Source organism: Ananas comosus, linkage group 1 (assembly GCF_001540865.1).
Source record: "Ananas comosus cultivar F153 linkage group 1, ASM154086v1, whole genome shotgun sequence".
Classification (NCBI taxonomy): Eukaryota; Viridiplantae; Streptophyta; class Magnoliopsida; order Poales; family Bromeliaceae; genus Ananas; species Ananas comosus.
The window spans coordinates 706626-734625 of record NC_033621.1 but is presented as its reverse complement, the minus strand read 5'-3'; the positions used below and the strand labels follow the sequence as shown (position 1 = coordinate 734625).

Here is a 28000-nt window from a genome sequence, read left to right as displayed (position 1 = left end):
CCTCCTCTATCGTCCCATTTTCGCAACGCTTCCCCACCCTTCCCCTCTCCCCCATTCTCCTCCTCCCCCGATCTCCTCGCGCGTCGAAGACCCCTTCCAAACCCTAGAAATACGCGTCCCCCTCTTCGATCGGATCCAAGGTGCTTCATCCCTCTCCTCCTCCTCCTCCTCTTATCTCTCTTTCTAATCGGACTTGCTCGTCATCACACTTGAAATGGTGGAAATATGAGCGCCCGATCTGGTTTTTAGGGTTTCTACTACTTATTTGGGATCCGATGAGATTCTCGTAAAAGGAGTCCATAGCTTCTGCTTGTGCTGTGATGGCGTCGTCACTGGTCAAGTTCCTGCTCTGTTTCTTAGTGGTTTGTGCCTTCGGATGGGTGTTCTTCGTGTAAGTTGCTCGACATGCTCTTTTTTTTTTTGGAATTTGAGGAAATTTTGGTGCTTATGGTCGTGTTTCTGTGTTAGATTCCAATTCTAGTTGCATCTGGTGAGTTGGAATGTGCAAACGTACATGCAGTAGATTGGAAATTTTGACTTGGTCGGATTTTTTATTTCAGTGAAGTTCTTATGATATGAGATATAATTTTAATGGCATTCCATTTGTTGTAATACAGAGCACATGCCTAGTTCTATACTAGAATGAGTAATGCTGAAGCTATTTTTTGAAAATTCTGAAGCCATTTCTGTTCATGTTGACACTCCATCGCGCATATTAACTTCTGATGGCATGAAGATTTTTTCTATACACCATATAGTCTTTCATGTGCACAATATCTAACTATAGGAGTCAATCGCCACAACACCTATAAAATCAGAATTCTTTTAACCTAGAAGAAAGTCTGCTGCTTGTACTTCGATATTCTAAGTTCACCTGTACTAGCTATCAATTTACTGGTTAAAAGCTTAGAAAGGTATCATGTCAAATTTAATTCTTTAATAATCAAAATAATTTCACTAACTGACTTTTCTTGATGCTTCTTATACCAGATTCGCTGCCAGGTTTTTGGCTTGGCTATTGAGCCGGATAATGAGCGCATCTGTCAACTTCCAGCTTGTTCGGTTTAACTGCCTACGGGACATTAACATTAGATTCAGAAAGGTTCATTTTGTCCGAACTTATTGTTTACTATTCTTTTTGAGACATAAATGCTTCTGTCATTCTCATTCCTGTTCCCTTTCTATTATTTTAAGATGTTCATATGACTATCCTCAGCAGTTTCTCCTGCATTACGGCAACCACTAGGCTTTCTTCTTGTCATCTTAGATTTTTCCTTATTTGGATGGCTTAGCATGCCAAAATGAAGGTAGTATCTATCATTTGAAGGTAATATCCATCACTTTTCAGGGTGCTGTGGAATCTATTTCTGTTGGTGAAATCAAGCTGAGTACCCAGAAATCACTAGTTGAGTTTGGTTTGAGTGTTATATCTCGGGAACCGAAGCTGGAATTGCTGATTTCTGAATTTGAAATAATATTGAGTTCTTCTGCACAAAGCACCAAGAAGAAGAAGAAATCTCAAACTCGAAGGCCGCATTCAGGAGGAAAGGGAAAATGGATGGTTTTTACTAACTTTGCAAGATTTTTATCAGTTCATGTGATAGAAATAAATGTGAAGGTATGCTTTTGCTGTTAGAATAGCATCACCTTGTCAGCTAAACACCATTATATTTTTCCAGTAAATGACTTGTCATTTTTTTGGAAATCGGGTTGCACGCCATGTAACTTGGTCTTTGAATGTTATAGGTTCCAAAAGCTGCGGTTGAAATCAAGGATCTGAAGCTTGACTTCTTCAAAACTGGAGGGTCCAACCCCGTTCTTAATGTTAGGCTGCAGCTTACGCCTTTACATGTGCAAGTGTATCATTCGCAGCTAAGCTCTGAACAGTCACTTAGTTTCAGCCAAGCAGACTGGTTGGTCTCTAAGCAAACACTTTCAGCTACAAAGGAATGTGACTATGCTCATTTCATTTGTGAGGACTTACTAGTTGCTTGTGAGTTTGATCATCACAGGTCAGTCTACAACATAGAATATTTTGCTCTGCAGTGGTAAGGAAAGTAGATGTAACTGAATCTTTGTAAATGTGATGTATCAGAGAACAAGGAACTAAGATCAAGAACTTTGATGTGACATGTGGAGACGTCGCTGTGAACTTAACAGAAAACTTGTTCACTAAGAGGAAGCCAGCTGCCCTTAGTGGTTCTGATGGCAGTGAAGATACTGCTTTGGATTCTAAATCGGCTAAGAAATCTCAAGGAAACAAAGTATCATCACTGAGGAATTATATTATTGTGCTTCCTGAAAAGGTTCCTAGACTTCCCTGTGGTTACTCTGTTACTCTGTCTCACTGTCTTGGTGCTGCACTTTTTTGTCATCTTCTACTAGTTCTTAGTTTTTTCCTGCAAGAGAGTTATAAAATCTCAAGAATTAATGTGTTTCTCCATGAAGAAATGATTTTTCATCAAAAAATTTTACTGCACTGCACTCTGCAACTAAAATATTATTCAAATAACTTTGCTTGGCTATAAGTCGGGATAATATGCTTATATTTGTTAAATTTCTGTCTGTTTTTGTTCTAATCTTATTTGAATATGCCAAAAGGGCTGCAATATTTCTTTCTTCCTTCAGGTCATCTAAATGAGCAGTGAATTGTCTGATGACCATCTCTTGAAGCAACAATTATGGCACATGTAGTTGCACAATTACTAGCAAATAGTATATTTATATATAGAGCTAGGCTGGTATACTATCGGTAGCACGGAGGCCTCCGTGTTACCAAGTTGTTTTCAATTATGCGGCTTTCAAATCGATGATCGGCTATGTTAGACGTGATCTACACTATTGAAAATATTTGAAAACTAAATTTCATAATTTTTCAACATCATTTACCTATCAAATGAGTAGTCTAAAAATGAACGGCTGAAAATAAAAATCTCATAAAAAATAATGATAAAAAACTTGAATTTAAAATCAGAGGTATTGATCCTACTCTAAATAGTGGAAAAAATTTTCTATAAAAATTTCATCAGTTTTGGATTGTTTTATACTGTTAAATTCACAAACGCATCACATCGACCATTAAAATTGTCAATTTGAGACATTTTGATCACTAGTCAAATAATGTCGGAAAATTATGAAATTTAGTTTCCAAATGCTTTTAATAGTGTAGATCAAGTCTAACGGAGCCGATCATTGATTTGGAAGCCGCATCATTGAAAACAACTTGGTAGTATGGTGGCCTCCGTGCTGCCGATAGTATACTAGCCTAGCGCTTTCTCTCTCTCTCTCTCTCTCTCTCTCTATATATATATATATATATATATATAGTGCAGTCTCGGTATTTTTGATTGATTGAAGTGCTATAATATTCACCTGTAGAATCTGGAGCCATGATTAATATCAAGAATCTCGAAAGCTTCATGGCATATTAGTTAATAAGTGTTTTTGGTTTATGTGATAAATTTTTATAGACGAGTACAAATGAATAGTTTAGAATATCGAATATGTTCATTCATTAGTCCTTAAAGGTAGGAATTAAAAATTTTGAAAAAGGGATCTTAATCTTTGTTATGAACTTGTGCATCATGAGAAAATATTACAATTATTTCTTTATTCGGTGGAATCAATTTGTTATTTTTTATGAAAGATAGGATATGCTTTCTGTAAAAAAAAAGAGTCCTTTTCTATACTACTTACTGAAATTTGTTTGTTCTTTGGAAGGTTAGCTTCAATATGCCCAGGCTAGATCTGAAGTTTGTGCACCGAGGCCACGATCTTTCAGTTTGCAACAACATTAGGGGCATCTGTTTGAGAAGTAATATATGTCAAAGAGATGAAGATTCTGGCGAAGCTACATCACACGTTAATCTTCAACTAGACTTTACTGAAATCCATGTATGTTATGCATGTTGTTTAGGAAGTTTTCCACTCAGGTCAATTGCTTTTCTATATAGTGCATTTCGTGACAATTTTCCATTCCAGCTTTTAAGGGATGGTGCTAGTTCTGTGTTGGAAATTCTAAAAGTTGCAATTATAACTTCTGTTGACATTCCAATGCAAGTAAGTTATTTTATCTTTCATTACTGTGACCTTTTTTTTTTTTTTGTTTTTCCTGTTTTATTTTCTTGTGTATTCTTTGTTGACATCCCTTTAATTTGCAATATTATATTCTGTGTATTATGTATTTTTCAATACTATGCTTTACCGTGCTGTATTATTTTCTTTCCCGTTAATGTTCTGTGTCTCATAACTTATGTTTTCCACTAAAACTTTGTTCTCTGGTTAATGTATTAATACCTTCTCTCAGCTGCCATTGCCAATTAGAGCTGAGGTTGATGTCAAGCTTGGTGGGACCAGATGCAACCTTGTTATAAACAGATTGAAGCCTTTTCTTTTGCTTCGGTCAGCCAAAAAGAAGTCACTTGTTCTTCATGAGAAAAGTCAACTAGAAAAGGTGCCAACAGATAACACAAAGTTAATTACGTGGTCATGCAGAGTCTCTGCACCTGAGTTGACTGTTGTACTTTATAGCCTGAATGACTCACCATTGTACCGTGTAAGTTCACTATATCACCTTTTTTCTTGTCTCTTTTCCAGATGATTAAACATTATTGTGCTCCTTTTCTAGATGGCATTTTCATAATATCTTGGTACTGCTTGTACATATATTTTTTTAGAGTATCGTCTATAGCTTATGGTAGTTGGTTAATTTATTGTTGCATTTGATATGCTTATTCAATATAATTGTTGAAGCAGATTAATACCAGTACGTGCTATAATGTACTTCAATTTCTAGTAAGTGTGAACATGCATGCACCCCATGTACAGTAGAAGAGGACATCATCACTTTGCACCACATTTATAAATCTATTAGTTTTTCACATATGTAAATTACTATTAATTTTGGATGATGCAGGTTTCCTCGGAATCTTTTCATCTCTTTACCAGCAATATGACTAACAAGAGTATTCAACTACATACAGAGTTTGGTGAATTCAATTTACACATGGCAGATGTCTATGAACAGTCAATGAAGGAAGGCTTATTAGACTTATTAGGCATGGAAGGCAATTCAGGCTCTTTAGTGCATATTTCCCGGGTTACTCTTGATTTGGGAAACAAAGATATGGAATCTATTGATGGGCAAGACAATAGTACGTCAAAATACATTCTTTCACTCGCTATATCTGGAATGGGGGTATACTTCGGTTTTAAACATCTTGAGTCTCTATTATCGACCACGATGTCCTTAAAAGCACTGTTTAAAAGTCTCTCTCCTGGTAAGCGAGCTGCACAAAGCAAGACAGGGCGTAGTTCTAGCAAAGAAACTGCAAAAGGAGCACAAATTTTAGAACTATGTCTTGACAAGTGTTCTATAAAGTATTATGGTGAAGTAAGTTTAGAAGATGTGACTGTGGAGGATCCTAAGCGTGTAAATTACGGTTCTCAAGGGGGTCAAGTTGTAATTAATACTTGCAGTGATGGTAGTCCACGCAGGGCAAGCATCCACTCAACTAGCCCCTCTAAGTCTAAGCATCTTAAATTCCATACATCAGTTGAGATTCTTAATCTGACTGCGTCCTTGAATAAGGAAAAGCATTCGATGCAGATTGAACTTCAGAGAACTAGAACAATATATACAGAACTATCACAAGATGATAAACCAGGTGCAGAATTGGCTCTATTTGATTTGCATAATGCAAAATTTGTTCGCCGTTCTGGTGGTCTTAATGAGATTGCTGTGTGCTCTCTCTTTAGTGTGACAGATTTATTAGTTCACTGGGAGCCCGATCCACATTTGGCACTCCTTGAAGTGGTTACATGTTTAAAATCTGTTCTATACAAGATTAAGCTCCAGAACTCTGATAACGAAATAAAGGAGGAAGCAATTAGTATAGATAATGAAGTTGAAAAGGAAGCAACTGTGGATTACATGAATCATGAAAAGCCAATTAAGAAAAGAGAGTCAGTTTTTGCTATCGATGTGGAAACGTTGAAAGTCTCAGCTGAGCTTGCAGATGGTGTAGAAGCCATGATCCACGTGCAATCTATCTTCTCTGAGAATGCAAGAATAGGTGTACTGCTTGAAGGGCTTACACTGAGTTTTAATGGCACCCGTATAATTAAAAGCAGCCGTATGCAAATTTCTCGTATTCCAGTTTCTATTTCGACCAATCCACTTGATTCAAAACTGCAGCAGGTCACTACCACATGGGATTGGGTTATTCAGGGTCGTGATGTTTACGTGTGCATGCCTTATAGGTTGCAGTTACGAGCTATTGATGATGCGGTTGAAGACATGTTACGCGGCTTGAAACTTATTTCTGCTGCTAAAACAAATCTTTTATTTCCTGAAAAGAAAAATAGTAGTAGCAAAAAGACCAAATCTAAATCAACAAAAGTTAGATCTGTTCGATTCATCATACGCAAACTCACAGGGGAAATTGAAGAAGAACCCATGCAAGGATGGCTTGATGAACATTACCATCTAATGAAGAGGGAAGTTTGTGAGGAAACAGTTAGATTGAAGTTACTGAATGAGTTTATTTCATCAGGAAATAAGATACCAGAAAGTGTCAAAGAAAACCTTTTACAATCTGAAAAGAAGAGTAATCATGATGAAGTTGATATTGATGAATCTGATCCTTCAGCCATTCAAAATTTGCAAGAAGAGATACATAAGAAGGCGTTTCAGGCATATTACAAGGCATGCCAGAAAATATTGGTGTCAGAAGGATCAGGGGCATGTACAAGTGGCTTTCAGGCAGGATTTAAAATGAGCAATAAGAGAGCTTCAGTCATTTCGGTTTCTGCTACAGAAGTTGATTTAACTATGTCAAAAGTTGATGGTGGCAATGAAGGAATGATTGAGTTTATCAAAAGGATTGACCCGTTCTGTGCTGATAATGAGATACCATTCTCGCGGATGTATGGTAGCAATATTTCTTTAACTGCAGGATCATTAGCGGCCCATTTACGAGATTATACATTTCCACTTCTTTCTGCTACTTCTGGTAAATGTCAAGGATGCGTTGTGCTTGCTCAGCAGGTCAGTTTTCATTCTAGTTATTATTTTTTATGTCTTTTTAATTCTTAATTATTTCAGTATTTCTTATGCTGATTACCAACTTTAGCAACCGTGAAAGAATTTGTAATATATTGTGGCAATAGTTTTATCAATGTATTTTCCTTTTCTTTCTTTATATCTATTTCATCTATTTCCATTGGTTCATTGGTTTCTTGACCAATAAATTCAAATTAGGTAGTATGTCATGGCAAAATTCTGCACCTAAACATTCTTGGTAACAAGCTAGCGGAAGTACATTTCATATTGATGCCATGCTGGGAATATCATTTATTTATTACTAACTAGTAATTTTAACTCATGCCTTCTCAAGAAATAATTTTTCCATTGGCACAAAACTTTTGTTGTTATTTATGTAACTCATTCTTCACCTTTAGTTGCTGTTCATCTTTCCTGAATTATTTGAAGCTTTAATAATATTTGCTCCAAATTTGTTTTGGTCCTTTTGGATAAAAAAAAAAAGTTTTACTAGATGTGCATTTAGCAGTCAATGCTATTTATGGCTAACATGATGGGGTAGTTTGATGAATTTTGGCTACTTTTCTTTTTAAAAACTTCCCTTTCTCATAAAATTTAGCTGGTTACAGGCAACTTGTTTCCAACCTCAAATATTACAAGATGTTTTCATTGGGAAATGGTGGAGAGTGTCTATGTTACGTTCTGCTAGTGGTTTTACTCCACCCGTGAAGTGGTATGCTGACTTGCCGTTACATTTTCATAAAGGGGAGGTTTCCTTTGGGGTGGGTTATGAACCAGTTTTTGCAGACATAAGCTATGCTTTTACTGTAGCTCTCCGTAGGGCAAATCTTGGTGTGAGAAACCCACAAACTATTGATAATCAACCACCTAAGAAAGAACGAAGTTTACCCTGGTGGGATGATATGAGGAACTACATTCATGGGAAACATAGCCTGCATTTTACTGAGACCAGATGGAATCTGCTTGGGACCACAAATCCTTATGAGAAATCAGAAAAAATACAAATCATTTCTGGTTACATGGAGATAAAACATATGGACGGTTATGTGAGTCTCTCAACAAAGGATATCAAAGCTTATTTACCTAGTCTAGATAGTCTGGTAAAGAATTGCAGCTTGAAACCTCCGCATCATACCTCTGTACCGTTCCTTAGTTCCCCTGCTTTCACTCTAGAAATTTTCATGGAGTGGCAGTGTGAATCTGGCAATCCTATGAATCATTATCTGTTTGCTCTTCCCATAGAAGGGGAGCCTCGGAAGAAAGTGTTAGACCCATTCCGCTCGACCTCTCTCTCACTTAAGTGGAACTTCTCACTTAGACCTACTTTGTCTGAGTCTTCACAAAGGACAGAAGCAGTTTCAGTTGACTCTCCAACTGTCAATATGGGTGCACATGACTTGGCTTGGTTAATCAAATGGTGGAATCTGATTTACCTTCCTCCTCATAAATTAAGGACTTTCTCTCGCTGGCCACGTTTTGGAGTTCCAAGAGTTGCTAGATCTGGAAACTTAGCATTAGACAAAGTTATGACCGAGAACTTCCTTCGTTTCGATGCTACACCTGTTTGCATCAGTCATGCACCACTGAGGGATGATGATCCTGCTAAGAGTTTGACATTCCAAATGACAAAGTTGAAATATGAAATGTGTTTCGGCCGTGGCAAGCACCAGCAGTATACTTTCGATTGCAAGCGTGAACCTCTTGATCTTGTTTACCAGGGCCTCGACTTGCATTTACTGAAGGCATATCTGCATAAAGATAATAATAAATCCACAGTTCAAGATATACATGTGGGAAAAGATAATTTTGGTTATGAAAAGTGCAACTATATGACTGGTTGCACAGAAAAAAACAGGGATGAGGGCTTTCTTTTATATTCCGATTATTTTACAATACGAAGACAAGCTCCAAAAGCTGATCCCACCAGACTCTTGTCATGGCAAGAAGCAAGCAGGAAGAATCTCGAAATGACCTATCTGAAATCTGAGTACAACAATGGGAGCGAAAGCGATCATACACAATCAGATCATAGTGATGACGATGGGTTTAATGTAGTTGTTGCTGACAATTGTCAGCGCATTTTTGTCTATGGTCTGAAGCTCTTGTGGAATCTAGAGAATAGGGATGCCATTTGGTCTTGGGCTGGTGGAATATCGAAAGCTTTTGAGCCGCCAAAACCTTCTCCCTCTCGTCAATACACACAAAGGATTTTGACAGAGAAACAAAAGTTAAATGATGGGTCTGAAATTCCTCAGGAAGATGTACTTGAATCTTCTCCAAATGCATCTCATTCAACTGATTCTTCTACGCCACAACATATTGAGAATTCAGAGTCACTTCCATCCCATAGCTCGAACAAGCTGGATTTGTCATCCTCTAATGCTCCTGGTTTGTTGAGTCTTTGTTTTACTTTGTTTATTCGATTCCGTGAGTGTAATGCTAAGAAACTAGTAATAATTGTTCTCATTCTCTTGATTTTTAATTTGGCTGTCAAACAGTGAGGCATGGAGACAGTGTTGGCTCAGAAGAGGAAGGGACACGCCACTTCATGGTGAATGTTATTCAACCTCAGTTCAACCTGCACTCAGAAGAAGCTAATGTAAGTTTGGTTCTGTTGGTTCCTAAAAGATTCTGCAAAACTTTGTAATCTGTCCTCTTATTCAATAAGTTCAACACTAAATATAAATCAAGTTATCATGAATAACGAGAAAATAAGTTATGCTTTTACACTTTTCTTGATCCAGTAATCCATATACCTAGTGACTATATATGCCAGGCAGTGACTATTATCATGCACAAATTGAGGGACTAGATTCAGATATCATATTTGGCTAGTGATTTGGCAAGATAGTGTTTGTTGTTGGTCTCAACTCTTTGGTCTCTCTTTACTTTATTGATCAGGCTACCTTCCCTTGATATGCAGCTCGTTGCATGGTTGATGTTCCAATTAATTTTTAGAAGGCGAACTTTGTCTGTTTGTTTGAACAGTTAAGACAGACAAGACAGCTTTCAAACAATATGCTATTTTATAACGAGTGAAATCTCCTTCGACCTTAATTTTCACACAGAATGTGTGAAAATTTTTAAATTCATATCTAGATTAATCACTTGGGGATAAACATAAGACTAAGAGAAACTTAAAATCATGTATTAAATGGAAACCGTGGGAATAACTTTGTTGGCCTATCCAGTCTCCATAGACTGCCTTTTTGCTGCACTAAGCTTGCACATCTAAGCTAGTTTTACCATTCTGAAATTCATTTCCTAAAAAGCAAAAAGTACAATCACTTTTTACTTCATATCAGGGTAGGTTTCTGCTTGCTGCTGCCAGCGGCCGAGTCTTGGCTCGTTCATTCCATTCAGTTCTTCACGTTGGTTATGAGATGATCGAACAAGCCCTGGGAACCAGCAATGTTGTCACTTCAGAGACAAAACCAGAAATGCCATGGAAACGCATGGAGCTGTCCGTCATGCTGGAGCATGTTCAAGCCCATGTGGCACCAACTGATGTTGATCCAGGTGCTGGGCTTCAATGGCTGCCGAAAATCCTAAGGAGCTCACCAAAAGTAAAACGAACAGGTGGCTCACTCTCCCTTTGTTATTTATTGAGGACCAGAGGTCAAAAATTAAAGAATACAAAAGTAAAAAGCTGAAAAGCCATTCATGGACAGGTGCTCTACTTGAGAGGGTTTTCTTGCCTTGCCAAATGTACTTCCGTTATACAAGGCACAAAGGAGGAACTCCTGAGTTGAAGGTTGTTACCATTTTTTTTTTCTCTCATATTCTTGTTTTGTTGTACTTAAAATCTTTCCAGGTTACTGTTAGTAACTATTTCTTTCCCGGTTCACTTGTTTTTGGTGTTTGTAGGTTAAGCCATTAAAAGAACTGACATTCAATTCTCCCAATATTACTGCGACGATGACGTCACGTCAGTTTCAGGTTATGCTGGATGTCTTGACCAATCTTCTTTTTGCCCGGCCACCAAGGTGAGAGAGAGAAACCCTTCATCCTGCTTTAACTTATTTCATTAGTCTATACTATTGTCAGCTCTTGGAATCCTACACTGGAAGTCCAATAACTTATCGAGAGCTCTCTGGACATTGTATTGCTTTTTTATTTGTTGAGACTGGTTCTTCTTCTATGCTACATTTCCTATAAATCATATAAATAATACAGAATTATGAACAGAAGTTGATCTACATATTTTAGTTATTCAACTTAGGAAGAGTTTTTAATGTGGTTCCTGGAGAACTGCTGTGCTAGAATTTAGAGAAAATGGGCACCTAGTAGTCATATGGATGGTTAAAGGTAGAAAGAAGAGCTCTCTCAAACATTACACTGCTTTTTGTTGGCCAAGACTGCTGTTTGTTTTATGCCACATGCCCTGTAAATTGTCTACCAAATTCCATAATTCTCAAGGGAGAGTAGAGAAACTTTCACGCTTATTCGATTTAGAAAAAGCTTTTGATGTTGTTCCTGGAGAGCTACTGTGTTTGGTTTTATAGAAGAAATTAGTACCTTGTAGTTACATGGATAGTTCAAAGCTGAAAAGAGAGGTAAATCATTATTCAGTGGAGGGAGACAAAGGGAAAATCAAATGTGCATTATAGAACATGTTGGTTGTAGATGAAGATATTTTGGAATTTTAAAAGAAGAAAGAAAAAACTTAGCAACAGATTAATGCATATTTCAAAATGTCTTCATAGAATTACCATGGCAGAGAATATCATGTACAATTTAGGCATTTTCGATTACTGAACTCAAAATGCACTCTTTTACAAAGATATGTAATTGAACTTTTTTGGAAAGTCAATAGACTGTAACACTTTCTTTCAGTCGGAACTTTTCTGTTTCTAGATAGAAGTGACTAATGAGAAGATCTCTCTCATGCACCAAGACTCGTTATTTGTATGGGATCTCACTTTTACTGCTCTCTTGTTAGATATGTTTGATGTCTGATGGTCACAATTTTCAATTTTTAATTCCTCCAGGCCTCGCAAGAGCTGTCTCTCCTATCCCCTTGAAGATGATGCTGATGAAGATATCGGAGAGGAGGCCCATGAAGTAGTTCCAGATGGCGTTGAAGAGGTGGAACTTGCAAAGATTAACCTTGAAAAAAGGGAAAGGGAACGCAAGTTGCTCATTGATGACATTAGAACCTTGTCAGTTGAAAATACTGACGGTTCCAGAGATAACACCCTCTCTTCCCAACTGGATGATAGTTTATGGATGATAACCAGTGCGAGATCAACATTGGTAAGATGTTTCTTAACAGACCATAAGAGACTTCTGTATATTTAGAAATATCTCAATATTCGTTGCAATGTTTATTTTCATGTTTTGACCACCATAGGCATGATTTGGTAAATTACAACTCAGGTCCAAGGATTGAAGAAAGAGCTGGCAAATGTGCAGAGACTTAGAATGGAAGCATGCTCTGCATTGAGGTTGGCTATGCAGAAGGCAGCACAGGCTAGGTTGATGGAGAAAGAGAAGAACAAAAGCCCTTCCTGTGCCATGAGAATTTCTATGAGAATAAATAAGGTGGCATGGTGCATGCTTACAGATGGCAAGTCGTTTGCTGAAGCTGAGATAAATGACATGGTGAGGGTTGCAAAATTTTCTTTCATTAATAATGTTTTATTTCTTGTAACAAAAAGAAAAGAGAAAATCTTCATCTAGGTTAGGGGAGCACTATCTGAAATACAAAACATTAAAGTTCATTATCTCAATTTTCCTGTTTCACCTGTGGTGAAAGTATCATCTTTGTTAGCTTTTGAGCATTCATACTTAAATCCCTTTAATGTAAGTGGGCTTTTTTCAGATGTTATTACCTAAATAATATACAGTTAATCATCAGCAGCACTTGACATCTTGTCCTGAACAAATTGTAGTGTTTCGTTCTTCATCATGTCATTCTTTAGTCCGAAAAAACTCTATCAGCAGCTTGCATGTTTTATTTTCTATTTATCAGCATACCAATTTGTTACAGGTCATCAAAGCTTCCTGCATTACATTTTACTAGCATTTCTTAGCTTTGAAGCCTGATATATTACTTTTTTCAGACCGGATGATTCAAAATATTTTTTGTGGTGAACATGTTCATACTTTGCAGTTTAGTAGCATTGGAATTCCTATTATTTGTTTGGCCTGTGGAGTTTAAAGACAAACTCATTTGCGTCCATATGTTCATTTTTTAATGCTTGGTCCATTTATGTTCAACTTTTAATTTTGGGGATTGACATGTCCTTGTTATCTGTTCACAGATTTATGATTTTGACCGGGATTACAGAGATATAGGTGTTGCTCAGTTTACAACAAAGTCATTTGTCGTGAAAAATTGCTTGCCAAATGCTAAATCAGATATGCTATTATCAGCCTGGAATCCACCTCCTGAATGGGGCAAGTAAGATTATGGTTCTCTTTGGTTGCTCTCTGGAGGTTATCTGAGTTCACTATTTGATATCATCATGTTGGTTAAAAGCAGCACTCAAATACACTATATTATCTTTCTTAGGAACCATTCAAACTAGTAATATGTAAACGTTGCCCTTATCAGCCCAAAATAGAGCTTTTACCTCTCTATTGGAGGTATTTAAGCCAAGTAGTCTGTATGTATCAACTAGGTGTCATTTTTGTACTTTGTGGAGGTAGTGTGTTCACACTACAGGTATATCTAATCTGTTCTGCTGAGTGAACTGGCCTCTAAGAAATTTTACATTTTATTATGCAACTTGCAGGAATGTTATGCTTCGTGTCAATGCGAAGCAAGGAGCTCCAAAAGATGGAAGTTCACCTCTCGAGAGTTTCCTGGTAACAGGATGGATAATTTTGTTTTGCTTTTCAATCTCTGAACTATTTACAAGTTTCTATTATCAAACTAACTAAATTCATCACATGAAAGCACATGTTGAATAGAAAATGCTGTTGAGATGATTAACTATATATTGATATGACCCAATGAGAAAATCAACTTTTTGTTCTTTTTTGAAACTGCATACTGAACTGTAGGTTGAGATCTACCCAATGAGGATCCATTTGAGTGAGGCAATGTACCGAATGATGTGGAGTTACTTTTTCCCCGAAGAAGAACAGCATTCACAAAAACGGCAGGTTTGGCAAATACCAGTATTTCTCAAATACGTTTGATTCTGATTTCTTCCTCAATTGCTGAACTAAATACTCCCTTTCCTCTTTAAAATATTTAAAGGACGTTTGGAAAGTCTCAACTATAGTCGGGTCAAAGCGAGTGAAGAAAACTACTTCACTCCCCGAAACTACAGAGACAAGCACAAAATCGACGAGAGAATTTGATGCTTCTGGAAAAGCTTCCACTCTTACAGCAGCTTCAATTACAGCTGACCCTTCTGCTCGAGGCGAATCTTCCCGAGTGAGTTCAACAGCCAAAAAGAATTTTTTATTTAGTGAAATCAGTTGCTTGAAACTCTTAGATGTGCTAACGAGATTGTAATAGTAAAATTCCCAACCTGATGCCTGAAAAAAATATTTTGAAGGATTCGTTGCTTTGATCTGAAATATTATGCGCTAAGATACAAATCTTTTCGTGTGGTTGTAGAATGTTCATTTATCCCTGAAAACTGTAGATTCTTAGAATTCTATATTTGTACTAACTAGGGGAGTCGTCCAATTAATTGGATGGTTGGTTTGTCACTTTCATATAAGGATCACTTCACAAAAAATAAATAAATAAATAAATAAAGAGGGCCTTTTTGTTGGCGAATATATATATAAAGGGCATGTATATGTGTGTATTTAAACAGACAATTTGCAGGCGCGTATGTACAGTTATTTCTAAATTGAAAAATGTCCCAGGGAGCAACTTAAAGAGGCATGGCTGGTTGGCTTTTAAAATTACCTCTGATAATTCTTGAATTGCCATTCTTGTAATGCAGATTTCAAAGTCCCATAATGTCAAAGGCAATATCTTATGTGGTTCAAAGCCAGAGCTCCGACGAACCTCCTCTTTTGACAGAACATGGGAGGAAACTGTTGCCGAATCCATAGCTAATGAACTTGTTTCACAAGTTCAGAGCTCAACAATTTCTTCAACAAAAAGTGGTTCTTTGAATAGCCCAACCGAAATTCAAGATGCTGCCGTTGAAGATGCATCCAAGAGTAGACTCAAAGACTCAAAGCAAAGTCGATCTAATCGCGTGTCTCATGAAGAAAAGAAGGCTGGGAAAGCTCAGGAGGAGAAAAGAGCTAGGCCTCAAAAAATGATGGAATTCCATAATATAAAGATTAGCCAGGTCTGTCTATATTCAGCTCATCTTTTCTTTAGGTGTTTTACATGTCTATATATAGCCTGCAAAATCATCTATCTGCATGTGCAAAGTTGGAATTTTGAAAAAGAAGTATTTTACAAATTTACCCTACCTTAAATTGGGAGTCATCTAATTCGTAAGGGGAAGTTAGTTTGGTGAAAGAACAAGCTTCTAAAGAAGGACATCTTTATAAGTGCAAGGGTATATATGGAAGAAACAAAGAATTTCAACGGCATGAATGAAAATTCAGAATTTTGCAGCAACATACCGTTTAATGGATAATTTTGCATAGGTATACATGTATATCTCTCATTTCTTTATTGGCTTTGAGAATGATGGTGCTGCGATTAGCCTTTATTCAAATTTAAACTAGTTAAATATGTTTTATAAATTCATTATTGACAATATGACAGGTTGAATTGCTCATCACTTATGAGGGATCGAGATTCGCCGTCAGTGATTTTAGGTTGCTGATGGATTCATTCCATCGTGAAGATTTTACTGGATCCTGGACAAGGCTATTTTCGCGAGTTAAGAAACATATCATATGGGGAGTTTTGAAGTCAGTAACTGGCATGCAGGCAAGTTTTCTTTTCATTTTTGTCTCCTTAATCTGTTTAATTATGATTACTTCAAAATGGTTGCAAACATAGTATATGTAGATCAAGCAGCACTGATGCTGCTTTTGAATCTTCGGTCAAATTGGTTGCTTTTACTTTTAAAATGTTCGTTTCTTTCTCAACAGTAACAGGTTTTAATATGGTCGTTAGATAAATCATGCAATTCTTCAATGTTACTATGTATGATTACTTCACAAGCCAAATTAATCCCTCTTTCGCTGATCCTTACTGTGTAGGGCAAAAAATTCAAAGGAAAATCACACAACCAAAAGGAGACCCATGCTATTATTCCAGAAACTGATCTTAATCTCAGCGATAGTGATGGTGGTCAAGCAGGAAACGGCGACCAGCTCCCAGTGTCATTTATGAAGCGTCCAAGTGAGGGAGCTGGTGATGGATTTGTGACATCCATAAGGGGATTATTCAATTCTCAACGAAAGAAGGCCAAGGCCTTTGTACTGCGAACTATGCGGGGAGAAGAGGACCATGATTTCCAAGGTGACTGGAGTGAGAGTGACGTGGAGTTCTCTCCTTTCGCTCGGCAACTGACCATAACAAAGGCTAAGAAACTTATACGTCGGCACACAAAGAAGTTCCACTCAAGAGTTTCAATAAATTCAGGTTAATCTTTTTTTTATCTTATTCTTTCTTACATTACGAATTATCATCGCTTAGTTGGCCATTTTTGTTTTGTGAATAATTCTCTCAGTCATCATAATTTAGTTTTTAACTCTCCAGATCTCTTAGTTGTAGGTTGTACAATCTAACGGAATGATCAATGATCATACATTCCATTAAAGTGGCGGCAGTTTGACTTTTCGGAATTACACAATTTCTGCTTTTTCTTTCATTCAGGGGTGACACTGCCTGAAGAAGGGGATCCATCATCACATAGGGACAGTGCCGAGTATGAAAGTTACTCCTCAGATGAATCACCACCCCATGAGAACGTGAATTAGTAGGAAAATCCATCATACAATGTGCAGGAGTTCCTCGACCACTCTCTGAATAAGTTGTGTGGAAATCGCTAAAAGAGCTGTATACTCATTAAGCCCATGGACTCGCAATTCTTGGTAGGCGCACAGTGGTGACTTGAATTTGCAGATAAAGTCTTAGGTCACAGCTTTGCTATCTTTATCAAAATAAGAAGAGCATGATCTTTCATGGCAGTGAAGGTTTTTTTATTTTTTTTTTCTTTGTTCTTTTTCTTCTTCTCTCTCTTTCTCGCCATAAAGAGCATAGTAAGCTTTACCATGATAACTTTTTTGAGGCAAATATTCTGACACATTTCTCTGTAGTTCTTCAACACATTTTGTTCTCATTTTTGCTTATTAATAAGCTCAACGACCTCACAGTACATAATTGTAGTGGAAAGTTTCGTGACCTTGTAAAGCTTTTTGATAGATTTACGAATCAAAATGGTGCAACTGATCTTACGAATTTTCTCATATCTGCATCCAAAATCAAGAGTTGGAGCAGGACAGTTTCTTATACTGCTCAAGATTCACATTCTAGCATCACAAATTGAGATGTTTATGTGAGAAGATACGCAGTCATGTCTCTGCATAGATAGCGTCAGCACAGGCTGGCATGTGCCAAGCAACACAAAAATGCTTGCATTTAAGCATCATTGAAAGGTAAGATTCATGCCTGCGTGACGATACTGATCCGAGAACGAGAAGCCCATGAAAAGATTACAGAGTTCACAACTGCCGATTTTACTAGGAAACCATCGAACTTCTCATGATCCGCTCCCAGTACAACATGACATTGCATTCCATGCTAACCTTCATGACCGGCATTTACCTGCATTCGAGCAAGAGCAAAATCATACTGACACATATCTCTGTATTCTTCAGCACAAGCACTTGAAACCAAGGCATTTAATTCCGTCGGATGAGATTACAGAAAGCAAAAACAACAAAAAATCAACAGATAGCAATAAACTCCATAATTTGCAAATTAATGCAGTGCAAAATTTAAATGTATACGAAAGTACAACCGAAATTAAGATAGAAAAACTGAGTGGCAAGCTCCATTACATATAAAGCACTGCATTGACTTATTGACTATTAGGGTAGATACAGTTTTTTTTTTTTTTTTTTTTTCCTTTCAAGAGTGTAAATAGTAAAGATGGATACAGTTTGTCAGACTTTACAAATGCCTCCTAACATGCAAGTTTACAGCTGCTCATGAAACCATTGCTTAAATGACTAATTGCTGCTTCTCAACAATGAGAGCCAATTCGCTTTTTGAAGAGAAGCCCAAATGGTTGTCATTGTGCTTTTAAACTTTGTCATCATGGAACCACCACCTCGTCTCCTTAGGAGAACGACCATTCCTACAGTTCTTGACATAGCGATCGTTATCAGCTGGGCGTTGCTGCAGTTAGAAAGGTTGAAAGAGTCAATAAATGAACAAAATTAATGAAATGACATGTTTAGAAATGTACCCTGAAAAACAAACACACAAATATAGAACCTTTCAAATTATGATTCTTTCATACACGCCCTCCAAAAACTTAATATATATATAGAGAGAGAGAGAGTGTGTGTGTGTGTTGGTGTAGAAGACTATCGGTAGCAAACGGACTCCATTGCTACTAATTTATTTTTGATGATGGAGCCTCCAAATTAACAATCGACACCATTGAACATAATCTATACCACATGAAGCATTTAGGAATCAAATTTTAAATCTTTTCAACATCATTGACCTAATGATCTAAGGGTTGCAAAATTTATAATTTTAAAGGGTCGATATAAGGTGTTTGCTCGTTTAACAGCGTAAAGGAATCCAAATTAGTTGAAATTTTATTAGAAAATTCTTTAAACAATTTAAAATAGATCTACAATCTTGATCTCGATTACAAAAATCATATCATCACTTTTTGAAGGATATTTATTTTTAGCTGTTTATTTTTGTGTCCACTTGATGCACAAGAGAACAATATAAAAAATAAATAAAATTTGATTTTTAGATACTTTCAACGGTTTAGATTATGTTCAACAGTGCCAATCGTCGATTCGGAAGCTCCATCATCGAAAACAAATTAGAAGCAACAATGCCTGTTTGTTACCGATAGTATTCTAGCTCAACTTTATATATAAAGAGAAAGGAAGAGGGGGAGAGACAAAGAGAGTTCACCTGGACTACTATTGATAGTAAATGAATAGTGTTTACTATCTATTTTGTAGCCCTGGATCATTACTATTCCACCTAACCCCACTAAACCCAATGCATTTGAGAGGTAAAAAGTTGATAGTAAACACTATATCAATAGCATTCCAGCCACATTCTATATATATACACACACTATTGTAGTTACAAAACTGTGCCCCTTCTTTAAATATATTCTTTCTTATACAACAAAGATTTCGCCCTTGAATCAATTCCCAAACTTATGATAACAATTTATTTTTTTTGCTTTTTAATATGAATCTGCACTTTCTAGTGGTATATGTAGATAGATAAATTTGCATATATATATATATATATATATATATATATATATATATGGGGCCTAAACAACTTGAGTTTAATGAATTATGAAGCAAGACACAAACCTTCACAGTTGAGCTCGACAGCATGGACAGAATGCTGATGCAAACAGAACTAACAGTCATTGCTGGCGACCAGGAATCATATAAAATATCTGCCAAAAATAGCCAAAAACCAAAAATCCAAATTATGTAATGAACCTTTTATTAAAATCAACAATGTAAATTCTTGCAGCAGTTTAGGTTCATCTTTCTTCAATAAAATCTAACAGTAGTACTCTAATAAGAATGCAAATGATAAGGTAAAGATTGTTAAGTTGTTGAAACAAGAAGGAAGAAAAGAAAATAGGAAAAGTAACTATATGATACTTTCCCTGCTGAATCACAAGGATATCTGATGCAATATCGTGATTCAGTTCAAGCAACATAGTTATTGACATATGGCATGAAGTGAGATGAAACAGAAATATTATTATGCAGGAAAGCAGTTATCATCAGTTTCAAATACACTGCAAGCTTAAATGGTTAAGGTGTGAACAAAAAGAATCCCGGCATTACGAACATTTCAGATGTCTTGTAAGTTTTTCTTTCTGTACTGCAGGATAGGCAAATAACACAAGTAAAATTACAGAGAATTTTCCAATTCTGTTTTGTCATGGGAAACCTAGTAAAATAAACAAGAAAGAAAGAAAATACGAAGTTAATTATATCAAATAGTTAACTTGTTTGACCCACCCTACCTTATAAAATGTCCTTGATGTCTGGCCGTACAGTTTTAACCACAGAAACAGCTATAGAAGTTCCTTAGACAGCATAAACAAAGCCAAATTAACACTTCCCTTGTTTTATCCCGACACTTCTTGGCATATGTATCAATCACTGAATGAAGCATTGAAACTTTACTCTGGTCCCATAGCATTTTCTCTCCAAATCTACATTGTACCAGGCCTCATGCACTTCCCGAATTTATGGTCCAATAATTTCAGCTTCTTAATTGCTTATCAATTAAGAATTTGAAGATTTGTAGTTAAACATCCTTTACATGACAAATAATTCCAAATATCTCCAAGTGAAAGGCTTTCTTTCAATTACAGAAACATGCAAATGGAACTAAAGGCACTTCTCAAATTCATTAGTTTGATGAATGGTAAAATAGACAAGGACTGAACTATTATCTTGGAAACAAGAAAGAGAAAGGGAAAAACAACCCACAGAATGAGAAGAAAAATGAACATTGATTTATCAAAAGGCAACTGTACTCAACAGCTCCACAATGCCCAAGGATCTAAATCCAGCATTCATTTCATGCTAATACATGGCCATTCTACAGGACAAATGAGAGAACCTAATGATTTGTGCAGTCTTTTTTAATTTTTACCGGAAAAATTTTATAGTGCAATAATTTCTCTTGATCCTTGTCTCCTTGATAAGTCTGCCATGCGATTCATAAATCCTCCACAGGAAAAGGTGCATTAGCCATGGTTGGCACAATTCATATAGCAAGAGCCATTCTACAGGACAAATGAGAGAACCTAATGATTTGTGCAGTCTTTTTTAATTTTTACCAGAAAAATTTTATAGTGCAATAATTTTCTCTTGATCCTCGTCTCCTTGATAAGACTGCCATGCGATTCATAAATCCTCCACAGGAAAAGGTGCATTAGCCATGGTTGGCACAATTCATATAGCAAGAGCCAATCAATCTCCCATGTTTTTATCCTTAAAATATATAAATGTAACCAAGATTCACACCAATATCGGAATATAATAGAACAATCCCATTAATTATAGATCCACCTACATTAAAACTATCATATTTTTTTCTTCCGAGTTCTAATAAACCACACAATTTATGTAGCGACATTTGCACAGACGGACATCTCAGAAGAATGAAATCCTTCATAGGGCCAACAACGACGGCAGTCCATTAATACGCAAGTGCTCATTCTATCTTGGTCTTCAGCAGGAACACATGCGGCAGGCTCTGAGTCTTTATCCAAAAGTTCGTTGGTGGCATATTGAGAACAGATGCGACAGCCTCTGGGTTTTTATCCAAATATTCTTTACTGGCATAGGTAAAACACACGTGACAGTCTCTGAGTCTATATTGGCATGTCGACAGAAATAGTCTCTCTTGACACAAAAATTGTCCATTTTCCAGAAGACTTTTTGCAACACTGATGTACAACATTTTTTGGGTCAAGATTCTATAACGACTAAAATTTTAAAGAACTTCCAAAAAGTAAATCTCTACAATTATTACCATTATTTTTCCTAACATCAAAATATAAGGATAAGGAAGGTGGTGAAGAAGCTAGTAAACGGGAGAAAATTTCACCCAGAATGAAAACACACACGCACAGACACGAGCTCTGTTGCTGTTACATTAATTATGCTGCTCATTTCTGCAACTTTTTGGGAATCTCGCTGCCACCATAACCACTTGTCTAATCTAAGTCACTGGATAATTTTCTTCATCACTTAATTCTTCCATTGATTTTTCTTGCGAGTCAACCAATTTCACCTACGAATTAAATCACGTTCGCTCTTCACTAATAATCCACAAAATCATACGACACTTATCAGAAGATTAGAAAACCATACACTAGCACAAACAACCATTTATAATTTTCTTTAATAACGTTTCTTAGCTTCTAGATATGAACCTGCAAAACACATTAAAGAGCAACTAGAACCTGCCCTTAAAAAAAAAAAAAAATCAATTTTCAAAATTTCACAATAGCAAAGACGTGAGCTCCCTGAAGATCGAGCCCACAAGATGCAATATAGCACAAACAACATACACGAGCACACGCGGGCGCACACATGCATGCACGCGTGGCCGCGCGCGCGCACAAAAGGAAACGCTCGAGCGAGAATTCCATCAATGATCTCTACTCACCTAAACAGATATGCCCGTTACTGTATATATGCGGATGCAAAGGCGCGGGATGGAGAAATATGACCTGATGATCAAAAGACAAAACCCTCACTCATATCAAAGTTAGCAATTTTAAATGAACAAAACACAATCCAAAAGCCAATTCAACTCCGTCGATCACCTGGGGAGCTTCCATGGGGTAATGCTCCGGGAAATCGACCTGCAACTGGTACGTCTCATTCGCATAAAGCGTCCCCGGCGCCCCCAATACCTCGATTACCCATCTACAACCGATCCAAAACCCCAAAGAAACATCATAATAAGATCACAAACGATCGCAACAGGAGCTAGGGTTTGAGGAATCGATCGAAAGCGAGCACCTTTGGAGATTATCGGTGGGCTTGTGCTTGAATCCGGCGGGGGGGTTGACCTGCCATTCCGCGAGCTCCTTTTGGAGGCGATTTGCGGCGATCTTGCTTAGGGCCTACCAGCTCGAAGAAATTGAGGGATTAATCGCCAAAAATTGGCGATAATTGGGAGAAAATCGGGGGAGAATCGGGGAAGAGAGACGATGATACCTTGCGAGAAGGACCCGAGGAACTGGTCATTATCGTTTCTCTCCGCGTATAGAGAGAGAGAGAGAGAGAGAGAGACAGAGAGAGAGAGAGAGTCGCCTTTACTCTGTTTCGGTGCGAACTTTACTTTGTGGACTTTACACGATGAGGGCAAATTTACACCGAGGTCCTCCTTTCTTTTTAGCGTTAATTGCTAGTTTCTCCTCGAGTTTTCTTATTTTACACATAGATCTCTAACCTTACTATTATTAGAGTATTAGATTCGCTACACAACCAACTGTTGAGATATTGGGATAGTACAGGGACTAAACCCATACATTTCGTAAAGCAAGTTGCAATATGGAAATAGTACAGGTACTATCCATACATTTTACTGAACGTAAAATGCGAAATTGCAAGGGGGATTTGAGAATTTTTGTATTCGGAGGGAAAATAAAAACCCGTGAACCCGGTTTAAGTAATTCGCCCATGAACCAAGCAGAACAACCATGGCGTCCCTTCTCCGTCCTCGCTATTTCCCTGCGCCTCCTCTTCACCTCCCGCGCCTCCTCTTCTCCCCTCGTTTTCGACGAACGAAACCCCCCTTCTCCTTCTCTTTCTCTATCCCCACTCGCTTTTGCTCTTCTTCTCCGCTTAATGCAACGGAGCACCCCGCGCCGACTCCTCCGGGCCCCTCTAAATCGGTCGCTCTCCCTTTCCCCATCTTTTTATACGACGATTTTTGATCAATTTTGTGTAGTTTTCATCGAACTAATCCGCGTGTTTTTTGGAGCTTATGGCACCTCTAGATGCCACTGTTTCAGCTGGTTATTTACTGTTATAGATTGAATGGAAAAACAAAAAGGTGAAGATATAGCAGTGTGAATCCTGCTTAGTAGGCTTAATTTGTGCTAGTTGTTGGAATTATTGATATTTTAAACCATAACTTACTTTTAAGGGGATTGATGTGTACTAGCAATGTGAACTGTAGGGTTCGAAGTGTCTTTTTGACTTGACAAATATAGTTAACTCTATATGATTATTGGAAATTTATTCCAACTGGAAGGGCCAATTAGTGTAGGGTTTTCAATTTCACTTCCTAATTGTAATGAAGCCTTGATCTACTAAGCAGATTAGAACTAATATTGTTAGGTTCTTCAAGTTTCGCTAAATTAGATTTAGGTATCAATTTACATATAACATATAAATGGTTTAATGTATGCTCTGTAGTCCTTTTATACATTGAGTGAGTATAACATAATTCTAGCAGAAATTTTGTTATATTTGTAACCTATATATATCTAGGCTGCATAGTTTGTTTTGTTTAAAATTTCCGTTATATCTACAGGATCTAAAATCTGGATTGTATCTTGTAGCAACACCGATAGGCAATCTCGAAGATATCACCTTGAGGTATGTGTGCTGGGTTGTTAGCAGAGAACCATATCTATATTCTATTTATTTTTCGGCATATTTAAGTTTTTCTTCACTTTGCTACATCGTGAAAGGATAGTTGAGGGCCCATTTAACTCTGAAAGTTATAGCAGAAGTAGGTGGGTAATTAAGCAAGACAATGTGGCATCTTTTATTTCTAAATGGCACGATTTTTATGCTTCGTTAGCTTTCTGTTATCTTTATAAACTTGTTTGACTTCAATAATATACTAATATTTCTGTTTGTGTTTGATCAACTTTTTCATACCATATGGATCATTTCTAGGGCATTACGTGTCCTAAAATCTGCAGATGTGATACTTTCAGAAGACACAAGGCACTCTGGAAAGCTGCTTCAACATTACCATATTAAGACACCTCTTGTAAGGTTTCTAACATATAGTTCTATTGCTTTTATTTGGTTTCAGTGTGAATTTTCCTATGCTGTAAGCTAGCAGATTGGGAATCATATCAATTTTTTCCTCCCTACTAATGATCAAATTTAGATTTGCAGCTTAGCTATCACAAGTTTAATGAGTTTGAACGCCAAACCTCAATCTTAAAGAGACTTCAAGAAGGAGATATTGTTGCATTGATTAGTGATGCTGGTACTCCATGCATCAGTGACCCAGGCATGGAATTGGTAGGTGAACTAATTCTACCATTTAATGCTGTCTCTCCCACACCCCACAACACCACCCAACCCTGCCCACACCACCACGCGCAAAACAACCCCAGCCCCCAGCGCCCCCCAACAAAAAAAAAAAAAAAAACACTCTTTTCCAAATAGTTGCCTTTTGGACTACATCAGAATAGCTTTGAACTGTCAATAATTTATTTCTTTCCCTAGTAAGGACTACGTATCTTTAGTTGTCCTAACTAATTAGTGCTTAGTGGAACATATGAAAGAAATTAGTATGCAACTGACACATGGAACTTTACTTTTATCAGTAAGTACTGATTTTGAACATCTACTATCTTATTATATGGTTGCAGGCAAAGTTATGTGCTGCCGAGAATATCCCTGTAATTCCTATTCCTGGACCATCTGCTTTGCTTGCTGCTCTTTCTGCATCTGGACTACCCACTAATGAGTTTACATTTGGTAACAGCCCTTCTATAGATAATTACTTCATTAATGAAGAACTATATTTGATGTTTGAGTGATCTTCATGATTGCTGTTATGTTAATGTTGTTCACAGTTGGATTTCTACCCAAGCATGCTGCGTCAAGAAGAGAGAGACTGAAGATTTCTGCTAATGAAACTGCAACACAGATATTCTTTGTTCCGCCTCATAAAATTCACCAATTTCTTGAAGAAGCCTCATCAATTTTTGGTGATACAAGGTTATGTCAAATTCTGTAGATTATTTTCATTTTATTCTTAAACGGAAAATGATACCTTTTGTTTTTACTGGTTTATTGATTGAGGGCTACTTCGTCATCTATATTCCAGACCTTTTTGAAGAAATGTTTACGTGATTGATTTAGATAATGGTTTAGTGATTGATTTAGATAATGGATTTATAAAATTGGTTTTTCCTATTTTTTAGTGAACATTTGATCAATTTCCAAACCTTTTTGAAGAAATTTTACTAAAGGTGGTGATCGATTCCCTCAATTGGTCACATTTTGAAATAAGATGACCTGTAGCAATGTTTAGAATAGGTTTCATTTTGTTTCACAAGTAGAAAATATTTTTTTTATTTTTTTCTTGTTTCATATAGCTACAAGCTTGTTAGAACATAAATCACGAAATCCATGTGCAAATTTTCTTACCGATGCATTTTGTTTACAGGTCATGTGTTATTGCAAGGGAGATGACCAAAATACACGAGGAGGTACTTGCAATCAAATTACTACTTTCACATAAAATTCCAGCTTCAGTGTTGGCACTTCTTAGGTTTCATCATCTTATATTCCGGGGTAGTCGGTCAGGCTCTTGAACCTACGAGCCTATGACTTTGTATACATTAAGTTTATATAGTTTATCTTAACTTCTTAGAATTCCATGAGGGAAAGGAGAAAAAAAAAAAAAAAGTATGACATCTAGAACATTATCAAACTTAAATTAGTGTGATGGCTTTGTTATTCACGTATTATTCTCCATGATATCTCTTGATTCATTTTCTGGTTTTGTTCACTGTTTTGATGTATCCACGTAATTTTCTATTCCAGTTTTGGCGAGGCAATCTGGGTGAAGCCTGCGAAGCTTTTTCAGCTCAACAACCAAAGGGAGAAATCACCCTTCTAATAGATGGAAAGGAGAAACCAGCTGATGAAGCTCCATCTGAAGACCACCTTGAGCTTGAACTAAGAGAATTGATCTCAAGTGGCCATAGCCTTTCCATGGTATATTTCAGTCTGGGTCAATTTTTATCAATTTTCATTTTTCTTTTACCTAACATCATATCTTTTATACTAATATCATTCTGTAGTTCTGATGTTTTTGCATATTTTCTTCTTCACTTGGAAGATCAGAAGCACTTGGTCTTTTTCCGGTTCCTTGACACCTTGTAGTTTTGGCATTTCTCTTATCTTTATGGGAATATTTCAAATGCAAACTACAGGCAGTGAAAATGGTTTCTGAGGGAACATCGGCAAAAAGGAAAGATGTATATGCACTTGCACTGAGGCTGTTCGGAAAATAAACGGAAGCTAGGATGCAGGTGGGTTTTCAGGCTAGGTATTCCTCAGTTGGTAGTTTAAAGCTGTATATGCGAAATATCTGCTCATAGTAAGCTAGCACTACCATATGCGTAATAGTAGATAATGACCAATGCCTTCTATATCAGCGGTCCGTTATTGATTCTTTTATTTGTAATTTCTTGTGCTTCTTTTAACAAATATCAAGTAACTTATATTAAGCCAATTCCAGCTGCCTAAGCACATGATTTTTGCTGTTAATAATTGTGTATTCAAGAAACTGCAAGAATGGATACCTTTAACACCTGTCCTCTCAAAAATGAATCATTCATAGCTATGCATTATGAGAGTGTTTTTTCCCCTTTTTTTTTTAATCATCTAATTGTGTCAATGCCCAGAATCTAAACCTAGTGCTTGCCGTAAAGGCAGTATAAAGTTAATAGACTTGTTTATCTATATTTGTCAATTTTTTTTTCTGTTTTCCCTAATACCAGGAATACTAGCATGTTACCATGTCTGAATGAGGAAGGACGGGTTATTCACACAAGTGCAATCATTCTTGCAGCTATTGTGCTTATGTTTTGGAGTGGTTTACAGGTACCGGAGACAAAGTATGATGACATTTTTTTAACGGCTCGCACTTCCAATCAAGTTTAAGAAGGTTTACAGGTACCGGAGACAAAGTATGATGACATTTTTTTAACGGCTCGCACTTCCAATCAAGTTTAAGAAGGTTTACAGGTACCGGAGACAAAGTATGATGACATTTTTTTAACGGCTCGCACTTCCNTGAGTCTCATCTGATGGAAGATTAGCTAGTTTTATTCACTTGTATGGCCATGCATTCCAAGCTACAAAACTTCATTTGGCAACATGAAACTTCATTTGGCAACTGGATCCGCAATTTAAAAGTACTTTCGTGTTAGAAATTGGGTAGAATTAGACGCAAATCGTAGTTGGTCATTTTCAGGTGCTGCAGGAGAAAAACATTCTTTGGCACGCGTGACTGTTTTAAGA

The 28000-nt window shown here is 36.9% G+C and overlaps 3 protein-coding genes across 9 annotated transcripts; 2 read left to right on the top strand and 1 right to left on the bottom strand.

The window, feature by feature from the left end:
• On the top strand, positions 16 to 17404 carry LOC109721425 (protein SABRE-like). 3 transcript variants are annotated; one of them, XM_020249065.1, is made up of 25 exons: positions 16 to 140; positions 250 to 391; positions 991 to 1102; positions 1349 to 1618; positions 1747 to 2012; positions 2096 to 2306; positions 3721 to 3894; positions 3982 to 4059; positions 4307 to 4555; positions 4916 to 7048; positions 7672 to 9451; positions 9562 to 9662; positions 10369 to 10642; positions 10735 to 10817; positions 10931 to 11049; positions 12055 to 12319; positions 12443 to 12667; positions 13330 to 13469; positions 13804 to 13876; positions 14075 to 14176; positions 14274 to 14453; positions 14977 to 15333; positions 15762 to 15929; positions 16205 to 16589; positions 16824 to 17404. In XM_020249065.1, exons 2-25 carry the CDS (start codon positions 321 to 323, stop codon positions 16925 to 16927), a joined length of 7920 nt encoding a protein of 2639 aa, XP_020104654.1. In that variant the 5' UTR covers positions 16 to 140; positions 250 to 320; the 3' UTR covers positions 16928 to 17404. The 3 variants fall into 3 exon arrangements, with proteins under 3 accessions (XP_020104654.1, XP_020104662.1, XP_020104669.1); XM_020249073.1 differs by lacking the exon at positions 16 to 140 and having other exon boundaries at positions 160 to 391; XM_020249080.1 differs by lacking the exons at positions 16 to 140; positions 250 to 391; positions 991 to 1102; positions 1349 to 1618; positions 1747 to 2012 and having other exon boundaries at positions 2209 to 2306; positions 3726 to 3894.
• Positions 17947 to 23049, bottom strand: LOC109721468 (probable ubiquitin-conjugating enzyme E2 16). The gene is made up of 6 exons (XM_020249124.1): positions 22928 to 23049; positions 22730 to 22833; positions 22531 to 22633; positions 22371 to 22434; positions 19535 to 19623; positions 17947 to 18350 (listed from the first exon to the last, which is right to left on the bottom strand). The coding sequence occupies exons 1-6, from the start codon at positions 22955 to 22957 to the stop codon at positions 18255 to 18257; spliced, it is 486 nt and encodes a 161-aa protein (XP_020104713.1). The 5' UTR covers positions 22958 to 23049; the 3' UTR covers positions 17947 to 18254.
• On the top strand, positions 23163 to 27761 carry LOC109721443 (ribosomal RNA small subunit methyltransferase I). 5 transcript variants are annotated; one of them, XR_002219225.1, is made up of 10 exons: positions 23163 to 23607; positions 24252 to 24316; positions 24623 to 24719; positions 24851 to 24979; positions 25333 to 25441; positions 25540 to 25684; positions 26136 to 26178; positions 26516 to 26689; positions 26814 to 27006; positions 27581 to 27758. XR_002219225.1 is itself a non-coding variant. In XM_020249094.1 (10 exons), exons 1-9 carry the CDS (start codon positions 23413 to 23415, stop codon positions 26986 to 26988), a joined length of 1038 nt encoding a protein of 345 aa, XP_020104683.1. In that variant the 5' UTR covers positions 23163 to 23412; the 3' UTR covers positions 26989 to 27006; positions 27581 to 27751. The 5 variants fall into 5 exon arrangements, 3 of the variants coding, with proteins under 3 accessions (XP_020104683.1, XP_020104692.1, XP_020104700.1); XM_020249094.1 differs by having other exon boundaries at positions 26908 to 27006; positions 27581 to 27751; XR_002219228.1 differs by lacking the exon at positions 24851 to 24979 and having other exon boundaries at positions 27581 to 27761.

Bases quoted from the DNA above. Each gene is read 5' to 3' on its own strand.
- LOC109721443 (XM_020249094.1), top strand. From the start codon at position 23,413: ATGGCGTCCCTTCTCCGTCCTCGCTATTTCCCTGCGCCTCCTCTTCAC. The intron at 24,317-24,622 runs GTATGTGTGCTG...GATCATTTCTAG, and splicing joins CTCGAAGATATCACCTTGAG to GGCATTACGTGTCCTAAAAT. The intron at 25,685-26,135 runs GTTATGTCAAAT...TTTTGTTTACAG, and splicing joins TCAATTTTTGGTGATACAAG to GTCATGTGTTATTGCAAGGG.
- LOC109721425 (XM_020249065.1), top strand. From the start codon at position 321: ATGGCGTCGTCACTGGTCAAGTTCCTGCTCTGTTTCTTAGTGGTTTGT. The intron at 1,103-1,348 runs GTTCATTTTGTC...ATCACTTTTCAG, and splicing joins TTAACATTAGATTCAGAAAG to GGTGCTGTGGAATCTATTTC. The intron at 10,643-10,734 runs GTGGCTCACTCT...ATTCATGGACAG, and splicing joins ACCAAAAGTAAAACGAACAG to GTGCTCTACTTGAGAGGGTT.
- LOC109721468 (XM_020249124.1), bottom strand. From the start codon at position 22,957: ATGACCAGTTCCTCGGGTCCTTCTCGCAAG. The intron at 19,624-22,370 runs GTGAGTAGAGAT...TATTTTTGGCAG, and splicing joins TAACGGGCATATCTGTTTAG to ATATTTTATATGATTCCTGG. The intron at 18,351-19,534 runs GTTTGTGTCTTG...TTCTAACTGCAG, and splicing joins TGTCGAGCTCAACTGTGAAG to CAACGCCCAGCTGATAACGA.